Source organism: Thalia democratica, chromosome 6, assembly GCF_965202585.1.
Source record: "Thalia democratica chromosome 6, ktThaDemo2.hap1.1, whole genome shotgun sequence".
Lineage (NCBI taxonomy): Eukaryota > Metazoa > Chordata > Thaliacea > Salpida > Salpidae > Thalia > Thalia democratica.
Window position 1 is genome coordinate 21,425,938 of NC_139170.1, and position 15,433 is coordinate 21,441,370.

At 27.1% G+C, this 15,433-nt stretch overlaps 1 protein-coding gene across 1 annotated transcript; it reads right to left on the reverse strand.

The window, feature by feature from the left end:
- Positions 1 to 861: 861 nt before the first annotated feature.
- On the reverse strand, positions 862 to 14,682 carry LOC145837901 (ran GTPase-activating protein 1-like). The gene is made up of 7 exons (XM_082945387.1): positions 14,459 to 14,682; positions 9,046 to 9,251; positions 8,233 to 8,411; positions 3,960 to 4,188; positions 3,407 to 3,727; positions 1,616 to 1,796; positions 862 to 1,386 (listed from the first exon to the last, which is right to left on the reverse strand). Exons 1-7 carry the CDS (start codon positions 14,640 to 14,642, stop codon positions 1,007 to 1,009), a joined length of 1,680 nt encoding a protein of 559 aa, XP_082801513.1. The 5' UTR covers positions 14,643 to 14,682; the 3' UTR covers positions 862 to 1,006.
- Positions 14,683 to 15,433: the final 751 nt, after the last annotated feature.

The following is a 15,433-nucleotide window of genomic DNA, read 5'->3' on the forward strand; positions in this document are numbered from 1 at the left end:
GTTTATACTATCATAGGTTGGCATCAGTTTCTCAAAAATTCCAAACTAGCCTGAGTGTGTGACAGGCCTAATAGTCTAATTTTTTTTTATAACTTCGAGGTAATTACAAAATTAACAAAATGCTTCAAACTACTTGACTTTGTGAAGTGATTAGACACTATCTTGTAATTTTTAACAAACTTAATAATTTTAATTTAAAAATAACTAAACCAAAAAAGTTTGTTTATGTATTAAGTTTTACATGGCGTTGTTTTTATTTAAATATATGTATCTAAAATTCTGTTTTTTTTTTTTTAATTTTGGTGTTTACAAAATAAAAAACATCACTAATAATCCTCAACAGAATCTACGCGGAAAACTAAAAAAATAATTAACGTATTACTTAGGTAAGAGCTTAAATTAGTCGAAATTTAACTTAGAAAAGATTGACCAAAATTAAAGGTTACATAACAAAATTTAACCTGGTATGGAGTGTTTTGTTTACTTGTAATAAAATATTATCAACCAATTTAACTTTTGAATTATACTTAAGCTTTGGTAATATTTAATTTACGAAAGTTAAGATTTTTGGTGTCAACTTAAAGGTTTCTATGTAACTTTTATAAAAACTATATAATTCTTATTAGCCTCTAGATACTTTATTATGCCTGGTAGCAATTTTACTAATCTAAAAATATAACTAATTTGTAAATTAGGTATTTCTTAATCTGATGAAGATCATCAAGATATTAATTTATTACTTCAAGTAAACATATTTTGAAATAGAATAGAATATTTTACTAAAATTAATTTATCAATTATTTAACTTAGAAGCAAAAAGTTTTATGTAACTGTGTTTACATTAACCAGCTTATGTTAAAACCATTCAAAAACAAACTTAGCTATGTATTCAAAAACAAGCTTGTAAAAATTTATTAGTAATAGTTTAAATTACAAAAAATTTTCTATAAAGTGGTGTTTATCAAAAGCTACTAAAAATCCTAAACAAGTTACTGTTCGTTCAGCGTTACAAGCCTTCCAAAACAAGCATCAAATTGTTTCTAAAATTGGAATATTTCGACCAAATCACGTTATTATTGTTACCCACCAAACTCTTTATGACATCACGAATGTGTTCAAACTGTCGCAAATACTTTTGGCAGCAGATGTGTTTGATGGCAATAACACTTTTTCTCACGTCACAATCAGAATGCAACTGTTTTTTATCTTCGTTTTTAATAAGGGCCATGGCAACGAAGAGTGGATTGATGACCATCATTGGTGTGTTCGGGTATTTTTCGAAAGCATCTCTAAGCAAAACGTCGTAACAAGCAAATATTTTTTGCACAACTGAGTTTCCTTCCAAACTGTCATCGACCGATACTAAAACTTCAGATGGAATTAAGCCTGTCAAACGTAACTTGGTCAAATATTGTGTTTGGAAAAAAAAATTGTATGATTTTGAATGTTTAAGACATACTTTCAAAAAACAATTAAACTGTACAACATTTACTAAATTTAAAGCCTAAGTATCAAAACGTTATTGTTTTTTTATAAAAATAAAGTTCAAACTATTTAAAATGTATCTAACCTTACACATTATTTTATAAATAAGGCAAATAAACTACCAGCTTACCGGTTAGCTTCATAAACATTGTAATACATCTTTCGATTTTTCCTCCTTTTTCAACGTAAGCAGTCATCAGAGTAGTCAGTCGATCATGGGTGAGCTGGCTGATAATAGATTGATTAATTTCGTCCAAAATATTGTCGGCTGTCAATTTGTCTTCAAATTCATCATTATCACTTTCAACATCCTAACACAAATTATAAGTTTATTAATTGCATTTGATAAATATAAACATTCATATAATATTTTTATGGGGTTTCTGTTTATTTTATTTGCACCTCTAGTTTTTAACGACAAATATTTAACTCATATATAATAGAGCAACTTAAATAAAACGCTTAACTCACATCAAGTAAATTAATTTAATTCAAGGTGTCGTTGCTAGAAACAAAAAAAATTTTTTTTTTAAAACAAATGTCATTTAAGATCGAATTGCGTTCAACTGTAAGAACTTAAGGTTAAAATTTAAGTAAGGTACTTAAATTAAGGTTCAAAATACTGAAGTATCATAATAACTCACTACGTAAAAATTTTATGTTTTAAAACAAGTAAAAGCATAAAGAAAGTTAAGTCAACATATTCAGGTGGCAAAATAAATAAAAATGTCGCTTTTAAGTTACCATAGTTTTATTTGTCAAGAACTTATTTGTTGTATTAAATAACTTTCATAGCCATGAACCCAGCTCTCTAATGTGTTTAGTAAAAAAAAAATAAATAGGTGAACAACTACAGATAATAAACATGTTTGTTGTAGTAATAATTATAAAATAACTCATTCTTAATAAAAAGATAAACCAATCAATTAAAAGAGTTTTAAAGGCATAGGGGGGTCTGACATTTTTTATAAACTAAAATTCACAATAAATCTTATATGAAAGGTCAATATAAAAACTACAAGCCAGTTTTTATAAAATTTAAAAATCTTATTTAACTTTTGAGATATTGTAATTTTTATAAAAAGTTTCCGATACAAACGTTTGGACCGCAAATTTTTCGGGGTCAATTTTCTCTGAAATTTAAAAAATCACTAAAAATCTATCTTCTCCTTCATTTTTAGAGATAGAGACCTCAAACTTTTAGAAAACGTTCCTTTTATAGTTTAAAAGACTTTGAATGTCGGAATTTTTAAAATATTAAAAAATAAAAGTTTAAGATAAAAAACAAAAAACAATTGGTGTTTTTTTTTTATAAATTTAAATATTCAAAAGTAAAGAAAATCCTGCATTCAATCTTTTTTAAATCTAATAATACACTTTCTGTAAAAATTTGATGAAGATTGCTAAAAAAAATAAAGGAGGAGATAGATTTTTAGTGAAATGGTCTTTTTTCGCTTTTTTAGTTTGCGCCTTCCATAGGAACCTATTGAGGTCATCGACTTTGATCGCTTGTACCTCAAAAAATATTTTGAATTTTTCAAGCCGTTAAAAAATTCTAGTAGCTCAGATAAAACTCTATAAAATAAGATCAACTTGTAAAAATCAAGGTGGACCCACTATGCCCTTAACTCTTCAAAGCAAAATTTCGACTAATAATGAAAATGAAGCTTGCATATCTTTAAAAACTCTTCCTGTGCTATTTACTTTTACTGTAAATTCAAGTTAAATTAATATTATTGTACTACTAGTAAGTACACGACTAGGATCATTCACTACTTTTAAAGCAGCTGGAAAATTAAAATTTAGTAAAGTTACAAACTATTTTTCAATGATAAATAAAACAATATATACCTTTAATTTTTTTGTTAATTTAAAATATAAATCTCATTTATTTTACTTATTCGTAGATAACAAGAGTAACCTCTTCCTCGCTTTCATCTTCATCATCGCTATCGCCCTCGTCATCCTCCAGTTCCACCAAAACATCCATTCCGTGCTTTAAATTTTCCGCAAGTTTCTGAACTTCGTCGCAACCATCTTCGCCAAACTGGTTACCATTGAGATCCAGCAGCTTCAGATTATCTTTGCTTTGCATGCACTCGCAAACTTTCAAACCACCCGACAGGCGAATCTCGCCAAAACTCAAGTTCAGCTCTTTAAGATTTGGATTGGACGTTTGAAGACTGGCAGCAATTTTGCGCGCGCCTTCGGTGCGAACCAAACAGTCTCCAAAGTTTATAATCTGCAAAAAAGTACTTAAGTAAAATGTTTTAAGCTAAACGTTAAAAAGTTAGGTAAGGTTTTATAAATAACAAAAAGTAAACTTATTTATTAGTTTAGAAACATAAATCTTAACCAACTATGCGCTGAAATAACAAAAACCAAACTTTAAAGTATTATTCAAAACTGAAAATTAAAAAAAAAATCAGCTTGCACATCTTAAGTAACAAAAAATAAAATTGTTAAAATTATACCTCTAAACTGTCAATGTGCTTTATGGCTTCAGCCATTGCAATCGCACCCTTGTTAGTAAATGTGTTATCGTTTAAATTTATGTGGCGAAGATGTGGACTGTGACGAACGCAATCCGCCATCATGGCAATACCCTGGTGCTGAATGCCGTTTTGCGGAATCTGAATTTCTTCCAAAGTTCCAATTTGCTTAAAAGCTTTTGACAGTGCTGTAGCGCCAGGGTTTTCTAATCTTTAAAATAAGTATAAGACAACAATAATTTCAATAAAACATAATTTAAAGTTTAGCAAACAAAAGTTATTTTTTAGCTTAACTTATAAAGAAAATTAGCTATATGAAGCTGGATACTTTCAAGCCATTTTCTGAATGTTAAGATTTACATTTTAATGACAGGTTACAATACGATAAGAGTTTAAATAAACTTATTGATAAAAATAAAAAGAACGAACTTACATTAGAAAATTAACTCTCTTTTTTCAACTGAAAAATTTAGTATATCAAAAAATATAATTTAAAAATTAAATAAAAACTACTGAACTCTCAATAAATTAAAACATTTTTTCAACATTAAACGGAAAGTTTGTTAATTGAAAAACTTTTCATAGGTGTATCTTTTAGTTAGTTTTTAACAGAAGGGATGCAACTCTTGTAGGCAAAAAGATAAAACTTAACTATTAAGCTTTAACAAAAAAACCTAGACGATAGAATACTAGAGTGCATCCTGTGTCCTGACACTTGGAGTAAATCGTTGCAAAAATTTTTTAGAGTGACAAATTATATATAAAATCATAACATCAAAATTGGCTTTCGGTATTATAAAAAGATGAAAACTTATTGAGATAAATCAAACATCAATAAACTTAGATACCCAAGCAGAAGGTAGGCAGTTAAGTTTTAGAACCATTATGCTCATCAGTGATGACAAGTCAAGAAACTTCTGACGTTCCCTTAGTAATTCTTGCAGTTCAAATGTGCCATCATCAACCAAACTTCCTAAGAAACGTTCTTAAAAGTGTGTTTTCAAAAAGAGTGTATCACTGTTTTTACCTGCTGATTTTCTTATAGACAACAGGTTAGTTGCAGCTATAAAAAAAACTAATATCACTCATGCTCAATGATTAACAACTGTTTCTGTTGTAATAGAAATTGGTGGTTAATATACTTGGAATTAATAAACACACTTCAAAATTAAAATAGTACTGATAAGTTGTGTGCAGCCTATGTGCTAAATTCCATTAACCACAACCTCAGGTTTGTTGTTGAAGAAATAACAACTCTGAGTTTTTTTGATAATGATATTATTCTGTCAGTCAAACTAAGGCTTCTGTTGCTTTATATTATCAATAAAACTGCACTCACCCATAATATCTTAAAAGAAGAACGAATTACCTTAACTGCCTGTTTCTTTAACTGAGAAGAGAGACCTAGCATATTATGTTAGAAGGAATTTCATGTTTTTTTTAATACTAGACTGCAGTCATTCTTTTTTAAGTAGGTATCAAATATGCACAAAGGGAAACTTTTGAACGAGTTGATTTTTTTACTACCACTCTTACCCTTAAACTTGGTCAAACTTTATTTTTTGATTTAATTTTACTCTTTTTTTATTTTTTTTACTACCATTGTTACCCGTAACCCTTGTTTTTTTAATTTTTTTTTTTTACTATAAGTGTTAACCCAAACCTTTAGTCAGTACTTTCTTAACTACAGTCATCTCTAGCAAATCTACGTACATTGTGTCTACAGCAAAAGTGCGTAACTAAACGAGAGAACGTAACTAAATAAAAGGTAGCAAATATACTTAATATATTGGATTTTTTCCTTTAATGCATTTGATTAAATAAAGTTCAGGGACTAACTTTTTTTTATAAAATTATTTTTATACAACTTGTACAAAAATGTGAAAATCGTTTTAATTAAGTTGTTTATGTGCATATAGTTTTATAGGAATGGATGAAAAACAACTGCTGAGTATTCAGAAAGTATTTAAGAGAAGATTGAAGTGGCCAATAATAATATTGAACGTGCCTGTAATTTCAAAGGTTCTTCATGATACTGATGAATATGATTTTGGAGTGAATGAAGAAGATTTTGAGTTCGAGGGTTTAAAACCAAAGTTCATGAAGACTATTGATTTAAACGCACAGTTGTGTCCTCCAAACCTGTAGCTGGTGCTGGAGAGCACTACGAAGAATTGAAGGTCATCATTTTCTGTGGAAAGCAGCTTCTACAAAAGAACAATTCAAACAGAAAAAAAATTCAAATAACAATTGATTAACAGTTATATAATTAAAAAATTAAACCAACTTTTGACTTATAACTTACAATGAATATACAATACTAAACACTTTTTAGAGAGAGAATTCTAAATTGCATGACTAAACGAGTGTGCGTAGATTTGCGAGGGGCAACTGTATTATTATTTTTTTCTTTTTTTTTAGTATCACTGTTAACCCTCCTTACCCTTTGTGATCAGTAACTTTTATTTTTAACGTTTTTTTTTTGTATTTTTACTCTTGTGCAAAAATGACCCTTTGTGCAAAAGTTTCATTGTGCACATTAGACTGGTCCCTTCTTTTTTACCAAACCTAGGGAACAACATATTTTAATAACAAGGATTAATTAGAGTAGATGTAGGCAAGGTACAGCATGATAAGTGAAAATAACCGGTCCCACCAATGTTTAAAAAAATTAAGTTGAAGCCAGCAAAAGAGAAAACTCAGCCAGCAAGGATGTAAATCTGGCCCACTAAATCTAATTTTAAACTTACATTAGATATTCTGAAGAGTACAGGTCACTTTTGCACAAAGCATCACTTTCGTACAAATGATCATTCTTGCACAAGTGAAATGTTTTGCTTGGCGTCACTTTTGCCTGAAGTACGCACTTAAAGAGGTACGCACTGCGTAAGTTTGCACCCGCATCAAGTACGCATCTGCGTTATTTACACGTTGAGTTCACACTAAATCTCAAATAAACAAAACAGAATAATTTTATGATGTACCTTACGTGGGTGCGTTTTTGCTCGGGTGCATACCACTTCAAGTGCGTACTTTTGCAAAAGTGACCCTCCGTGCAAAAGTGTCCACTTGTGCTAAAAAAACACTCCTGCAAAAGAGTTGCCGTGCAATTTGTCTTATAGTGTATAAGGGACACTAACCCATTCTGGGCTTAAAATTTGGAGTAAAAAAAAGATCTTAGTTATAATTTTAAATAAACAGTTTGAAAGTCGTTTGCCTTTTTTATATAAGAAGTTGGACTTCTTCTATTTAAATAAGCAGAACTGAAATTTTTTTAATAAAAAATATCTCTGATTATGTTTTTTTTTTGTTTCAAGGTGTTGAAACAGCTTTTTTCTATAGGTTTTTTTAATTAATTTCATTGTAGGTAAAATATAAAGGAAATTTGAAACTTGCACTAGGTATAGTAAAAAAAAGGTCGCATAGAGTTAGTATTTTGTTAAAATAAATTGGATAGCTGAGTAAGTTTAGTTAGTTAAATATACTGAAAAAATACTTTGCTCAACTACAATTTTTTACTTATCAGGGGCACCAGATGCACACTTTTAAATACATAAATTAATTTTAGAACTATAAAAAAAAGATCAACTATCTATGTAAAACTGAAATTAAGCAGTCTAAATTTTTCAGAAAATATATCAAACTATGTTAAGTTTAAACAATATATTTACAACTTTACCACAGTATATTTGGAAACTCAAAAATAACACACTTAACTTTAAAATTTAGTGGGAAATAATAACAAGAACGAAAAACAAATACAGCTTTAAAGATTGATGTAAATTATGCAACAAGGAAAAAATAGTAATTTTAAACATTAAAAAATCAGAATCATTAAATAAAAGAAATGAATTGCAAACTGGATGTTTACAATTTACATTACCGAAAACAATTTATATAAAAACTGTGTTTAAAATGTTGTTCAAAATGCTTTAAATAGTTAATCTATAATTATGTAATATCTAATTTTTATAAGTTTGTTACTGTACTTTAACTGTACTGTAAGTTTGCCTTTAGTTGAATAAAATACTTAGCTGAGGAGGCATGTTGAACGCAGAAACAGTTGTTCCAAGAGAAGTTTATTTTTGTGCAACTTTATATATATATATATTGGCTTGAAAATGTCTAGTATTTCAAACTAATGTTAGGCTGAGTATTTCAATAGACAAAATTTAACCTTTACTGAAAAGAAAGAAACTGAAGTATTTTATTTATATCTAGTTGATCAGTTTAATAAAACTAAAATAATTCGGACCTGTTACGACCAGCTATAAAAGTCTTTAATTGAAGTGACCTTCCATATTCTTTGCTTTTATTGTGGCATTCTATGAGAGCATCTGCAAGGATTACACCTCCACCACCAAGACCATTGTTATTAAACTTTAAAACTTGTAAGGAAAATGCTGCTTTACTCTTTAAGAATTCTACACAAGCCTACACAAAACAGATAAATATTTAAAAATTATTTGTACAATCTTAAAGTGTTTAATATATAAAATAAGGCTCTTACCAAAAATATTAATTTATAAATATATTTTGTATAATCTGAGCTTTTAAATCTCTGAAATAGAACAAGTTTTCATTTCTGTTTTGAAATGTAAAATTTAGTTATGGTACTTGTTACTAGTTGTATAATTTATATTAGTTGAAAAACAACAGAATTTTAAATACATGTTGCAAACATTTAATGATAGATAAAATATTAACAATTAAGGCCATCAGGTGGTCACCAACTTCGTTTTACAAAACAAACATTAACAAAAATATGAAAGCTTAGAGTAATTAAAAGTCAGTTTTTATAGTATATAAAAATTTTAATTAACATTTTAGATATAGTCATTTATGTGAAAAATTTCCAACACAAATAGATGGAATGAAATTATTTTATGTCAATTTTTCTGAATTAAATTATTTATCTATGTATTCATTTATAAAGCTTGGATCTAAAATTTTACAAAACATTCCTTAAAAAGTTAAAAAGATTTACAGTGAATAATTTTTAAAAATTACAGAAAATTAAAATGTATAGTAAATACATGGCCTCAATCTAATTATATTGAATACTTACTTTAACACCATCAGGACCAAACGCGTTATCACTAAGATCAAACTCTGTTATATTACACTGTGCAGATATCAAAGATTTACCAAGACTAATGAGTGAATGGGGAATTTCACTTCTCAGTCTGCCAGTAAAGATGTCTGCCCACAAACATCTTTTGAGTTCACTGCGTGATGAAATACTTTCAGCTATTGCCTTTGCTGCATCAACTCCTAAAATTAATAAAAGTAATTGAAATATCAATGCATATAAAAAAGTAATAGTAGATATAATTAAAACAATTATCCAAAATATTAATTTAATCGTTTGTTAACAAAAGATCCTAGCGAAACAAGTTCACTGGAATATATAATAATGCAAAATTATACAGTATCCTTTTTTTATTACACTAATATATGTTTATGTGTGTTAAACGAGTCAACACACTTCAACTGAGCTCTGTAAAAAATAATTAATGTAAGGAAAGAATAGAAGCTAAAGTAGGTTTACATGTGTCCATTAAAAATAAAAATAATTGCTTTGGAGTTTTATAGGTTAATAATATATAACATACTTAATGTTTATTTAACTGTTATAAAACTATATAATAACTGTAATTATTAAATCTAAATTAGATAAATTAAAGTAAAAATACAACATAAGATAACAAATTTTAATATTAACTACTTAAATAAATTTGAAGGAAGTACTAATTCTAAATATTTACTGGTTACTAATCATTGAAAAAATGTATCTAATAATTACGTCACAGTATATATGAACATTAGGACCAGCTAGATAATTTATACTACAAAGTTATATAATTTATATTTTATGTTTGGAAAAAGTGGTAGAGCGCTTTTATTTAAAAAATTAATATGTAATCTATTGTGAATAAAAAGTAAAACAACAAACATTAATTATTGATTTAATAAATTAAACAATAGTAAAGGAAATAAAAGCCACTAAAACTTGGTATAATGTATATTTTACTTATTGAATCTTTATAATGGTTAAATCTAAATTATAACAAAATTAAAGTTAGAAACAATTAGAAAGCAGTATAAATTCAAATTTGAAATAAAAGAATTTTAAAACAAAGCACAAACAAAAACTTGTTGTTAAGTTTTCAAAGTCCTGACCAATAATTAAGTTGCAGCGCCATACATAAAACCACCATGACTTAAACTACATGTATATTATAAAATAAGTAAAAGAAATAATTAATTATTGTTTTAGAAAGGAGCAGTAGGGTATCTAAATTAAAGATCTTATACAGAAGTTTTTAATATATTTAATAATTAAACTATGTTACAAACTACGGGTTTGTGTTTAATATGAAAGTTAAAATGTAAAACATAAAACAACAAGGTGGTTTAAATATATATGCTAAGTATAAACCTCCAGTAAAAAGACCTCTAGCCGTTGTATTGGGCGTAGTAGGTAAAAAAGCACGGTTTATCTGTGATTTGAATACAGGTTTGCAATTAAACTTGTGACTTAACACATAAAAATATAAAGAATTATAGTCGAAGAATAAAATGTATATATAGAATTTCGGAGAATAGAAAGTGATATGCGTGAAATATATATATATAAATAAATGAATAAAACTATATTTTTACTTAGGATATATAACTATATTAAAATATATATTAGTCGAGTGTGTGTGTTTATGTATGTGTTAAGGTAAATAAAAAATAAAAGGTGAGAAAGCGCTAAGGTGTTATTCGAAGAAGAACCATCTGTGTACACAGTTGTTTGAAATATCATGTCTTTTATTTAGTAATTGTTTACTATCTTCTGCAACAATTGCCATTCGTTCAAGGTTATATACTTGGCAGATCTTGCGCTACTGATGTTATTGTTGGCGTGGTGAAGGATGCTCCATTCTATTTCTGGTTTGGTACCATACCTATCAAAATATTGCCAAACGAAAACTGGCAATATTCTTTTTATTTACATGCTTAAAAGTATATTAATGCACAGTGTACCTATCTTTAAAATGACCTCCTGTCGAACCGCTATACATTACTATTATCATTCTTATTATTAATAAACCCGTAGTTTGTAACATAGTTTAATTATTAAATATTTAAAAAATCTGTTTAAGATCTTTAATTTAGATACCCAACTGCTTCTTTCTAAAACAATAAGTAATTATTTATTTTACTTATTGTATGATATACATGTAGTTTAAGTCATGGTGGTTTTATGTATGTTGCTGCAACTTAATTATTGGTCAGGACTTTGAAAAATTAACAACAAGTTTTTGTTTGTGCTTTGTTTTAAAATTCTTTTATTTCAAATTTAAATTCAATCTGCTTTCTAAATTTATCTAACTTTAATTTTGTTATAATTTAGATTTAACCATTATAAAGATTCAATAAATAAAATATACATTATACCAAGTTTTAGTGGCTTTTATTTCCTTTACTATTGTTTAATTTATTAATTCAATAATTAATGTTTGTTGTTTTACTTTTTATTCACAATAGATTACATATTACTTTTAAATAAAACCGCTATACCACTTTATCCAAACGTAAGGAATAAATTATATAACTTTGTAGTATAAATTATCTAGCTAGTCCTAATGTTCATATATACTGTGACGTAATTATTAGATACATTTTTTCAATGATTAGTAACCAGTAAATATTTAGAATTAGTACTTCCTTCAAATTTATTTAAGTAGTTTACATTATGATTTGTTATCTTATGTTGTATTTTTGCTTTAATTTATCTAATTTAGATTTAATAATTACAAATATTATATAGTTTTATAACAGTCAAACTAAACATTAAGTATATTATATATCATTAACCTATAAAAATCTAAAGCAATTATTTTTATTTTTAATGGACACAAGTACACATGGTTGCCACAGACCAAGCTTAGAAATTTTTTTTGACTTTTCCTGACTTTTTATCAAAATTTTCCTGAATTTTCTAAATCAAACTCTTAATTCTAACTTATTCTAAAATACATAATCTAACACTTGAAACTATATAAAGCTTTTAATCTTATTTTAAAATAGGTTAAATAAAACAACAGTTTTTTGCTGAATTCAATCATCAAACTTCCATTACATCACTTGAACCATCTGTGTATGATAGATGTTTTTTAAATTAAGAGCTTTATCAGCAAAATACTTATATTATTACCTTAAAAACACAGCTTGTCCATTATTATTCCAACGAGATGTTTTCAAAATGTGGTCCAAGGCCAAAATTTATTATGTATGATAATTTTGTTCGGGCAATCTGACATGACTGTGCTTTTGCACTTTCAGGAAACATTTTTTTGTTCAGTTCCGCCAGTTTGTTACACGAACTGGCTGAGTAATTGTGCTTGACAGTGTGTAATGCCCATAAATTTCAGGGATTTTGGTTTGTAGCTTACTTACCAAACCTATTGATGGGCTTACACCACTGCTCCCACAACTTGCTACTATGCCGCTGCTCTCACCTACTAGAGCTTGATCCAGCATTACAGAAATTTTTTTGGATTTGGCAAACTCCTGGCCTTTTATTTCTATGTCCAGCTCCAGCCATATGTACAGTGAGTGCTTTTATTCTCATATTTGACAGTGACAGAGTACATGAACACCACTTGCATTTAAACTTTTGTGTATATATCACACTTTCACTATGGAAGTGTCCTTGCTACAGATTATTAATACTAAAATGCTTACAAAATCTACTAGTTCAAGTAGGGTACTTGTTTAATATGTTAAAATAAAAATTTTGCAGTTTTATAAGGATAATATATTAATTTAAACCTGATGAAGGCATTGGAAATTAAATAATTTTGTAAATTTCTAGCAAAATTTTGTGCTTTTGTTCTGACTTTAAAGGACATTTAATTAATTATTACCACTTGAAGGCTTTGAAAAATAAGAAAATTTGTAAATTTAAACTGACAAAATCTGACTTTTTTTTTTTAAATTTCCTGACTTTTCCTGATTTTTTTTTCAAAAGCCCCATTTTTACCTGACTTTTGTCATTTTTTTAATTTTTCCTGACTTTTCCTGATTTCCTGACCATGTGGCAACCCAGCAGGTATACCTACTTTAACTTCTATCCTTTCCTTAAAGTATTTATTTTTTTACAGAGCTCAGTTGAAGTTTGTTTAACTTACAGAAACATATGTTAGTGTAATAAAAGAAGGATACTGTATAATTTTTTATTATTACAATTAAAATTATTAATTTCTAGTTATTATTGTAGCATTGCCACTTTTTTAAGCTAAAAAACCAGTCTGAGTGACCAAAAACTATTGTAGTTTATAAAAAAATTGAAAAAGTAGTATGAACTAAATAAGCTGAAAAAGAAATATTAATCAAGTTTAAGGCCTTAGGAGAGGTGCAACATTTTTTTTTACAAAAATTAACTTGGGCTTTTATATGAAAGCTTTATGTACAAACTACAAAACAGTTTTTATAGAATTCAAATTGTCATTTCACTTTTGAGATATTTTATATTTTGTAAAAAGTTTCCGATACAAACGTATTGACCGTAAACTTTTTGGGGTCTACTTTCTCAGAAATTTTAAAATATATTATAAATCTATTTCCTCCTTTATTTTTCAAGCAATCTTCTTCAGATTTTTAGAAAATGTTCCTTATATCATAAGAAAAAAATGATACTCATGAATTTTAATAATTTATAAAAATAAAAATCTTATGACAAAAATTAAAAAAATAGTCATATTTTTTATTTAAAGTCCAAAGTAAAGTTTTTTTGTTACCGTATAAAGATTAGACTGTGAAAGTTTGAAGAAGATTGCTTGAAAAATGTAGGAGGAGATAGATTTTAAATAAAATAGTCTTTTTTAGCTGTTTTAGTTTTTCCTTGCCAAAACGAACCTATTATGTGGCCGACTTTGACCTGTCATATTTCAAAAAATAATTCAAATTTTTTAAAGCGGTAAAAAGCAACTTGAAGCTTATTATAAACTCTACAAAATAAGATCAACTTATAAAAAACATAGCTACACATTACAAAAAGTTTTTTCAAGTCAAAAACTTTATATAAACATAGAATAACAGACCAAAAATTTAATTTTACTGATGTCTGTAGGACTCTTTCTACTATACTTTTAATAAAAACAAGATAGTTTAATTTAAATATTATATTTTTTAAATGGAGATCTAAGTTTTAAGTAATTTTACTTAACAAAAGTTAACTAATTATTATCAAGGACAAGCTAGTTTATATTTGATATTTAAAGTTACATATAGAATCAATTCAAAGGTATATAAGTCAATATCAGAATGAAAATTTAACAATTTTATTTTTATTTTTAATCAAATCTACTTATTTTATAAAACATAACTGATTAGGAGATTTTAAGCTTAAGTCTTTCTGTTTTACCTATTTCAGACTTTGTCAAAATTTGTAGAACTCTATAATTTAGCAGCAAACTAGTACTAACCAATTGTATTTCCAGTAAGTTCTAAAGATTCGAGGTCTTTAAAATCTTTAATTCTCTTTATTAGTTCTACAGCATCCTCAGCTGAATCGAGTTTAAGACCTTGACCTTTTATAGAAATTTTGTTTTCCTTTTTAATGGAGGCTCCTTGTAAAATATCACTTAATGCATTAACTTCGTTGCTCATTGTTTTATTTTCTGACTAAAATTTTAAATAGTGTTTTGAAGTTAAAAGAATCTATTGGAATAAAGCTGTTTTAAATAAACATAAAAGATCCACTATTATTTTTTAATTTTGAAAGAATTCTCAGATATTTTTTTAAAATTATTGCTAAGAACATTTCTTAAAAATTTTAATTATTTATCTCAAATAAAATAGGAGAAATTTGTTTAGTAATTATTCACTGTTTTAATTTTCTCCTCCCATAATGGAACTTGTTGTATTCTCCAACTTTAGCCACCTATATATTTAAAACTAGTTTGAATTTGAAAAAGCTAAAAAAAGAAACTTGTTTTAATTAGAGACCTAGTCAAAACTATACAAAATATGTTCATGTTGTAAAAAAGTGATTTACCCCCACTATTGCCTAATATCTTTAGTAGCAAGTAGATATAACTATCAAAATACTTTACAACTTTTTTTGTATTTTAAATTACAAGATAATAGTTATATTGATAAAACCATAGGGGAGGTAAGTTATTTTACAACTTGGTCTTAATTTACAGATTTTAAAACTAGCTTCTAATTGCTTTTGAACTCTCTTAATGTTCAAAACTAATTTAAGAATACCAGATCAAAGTAAGATCCTTATGGAAAAACCAGGATTGTAGCATGGTTAAAATATTGTGAAACTGCAAAGATTTTTTAAAAACTTGTATTTAACAAGGGTGCACAAATAATTAAATTTGGACTACTCAAATTCTTTAAAAAAAATAAGAGTCACACCTCAAAAATATTATTTTTCTTTTAAGTAGTTC

Coding starts and splice junctions, on each gene's coding strand:
- LOC145837901 (XM_082945387.1), bottom strand. CDS start 14,642: ATGAGCAACGAAGTTAATGCATTAAGTGATATTTTACAAGGAGCCTCC. Junction 9,252..14,458: donor ACTTACTGGAAATACAATTG/GTTAGTACTAGT, acceptor TATTAATTTTAG/GAGTTGATGCAGCAAAGGCA. Junction 1,797..3,406: donor AAGATGAAAGCGAGGAAGAG/GTTACTCTTGTT, acceptor AATTTGTGTTAG/GATGTTGAAAGTGATAATGA.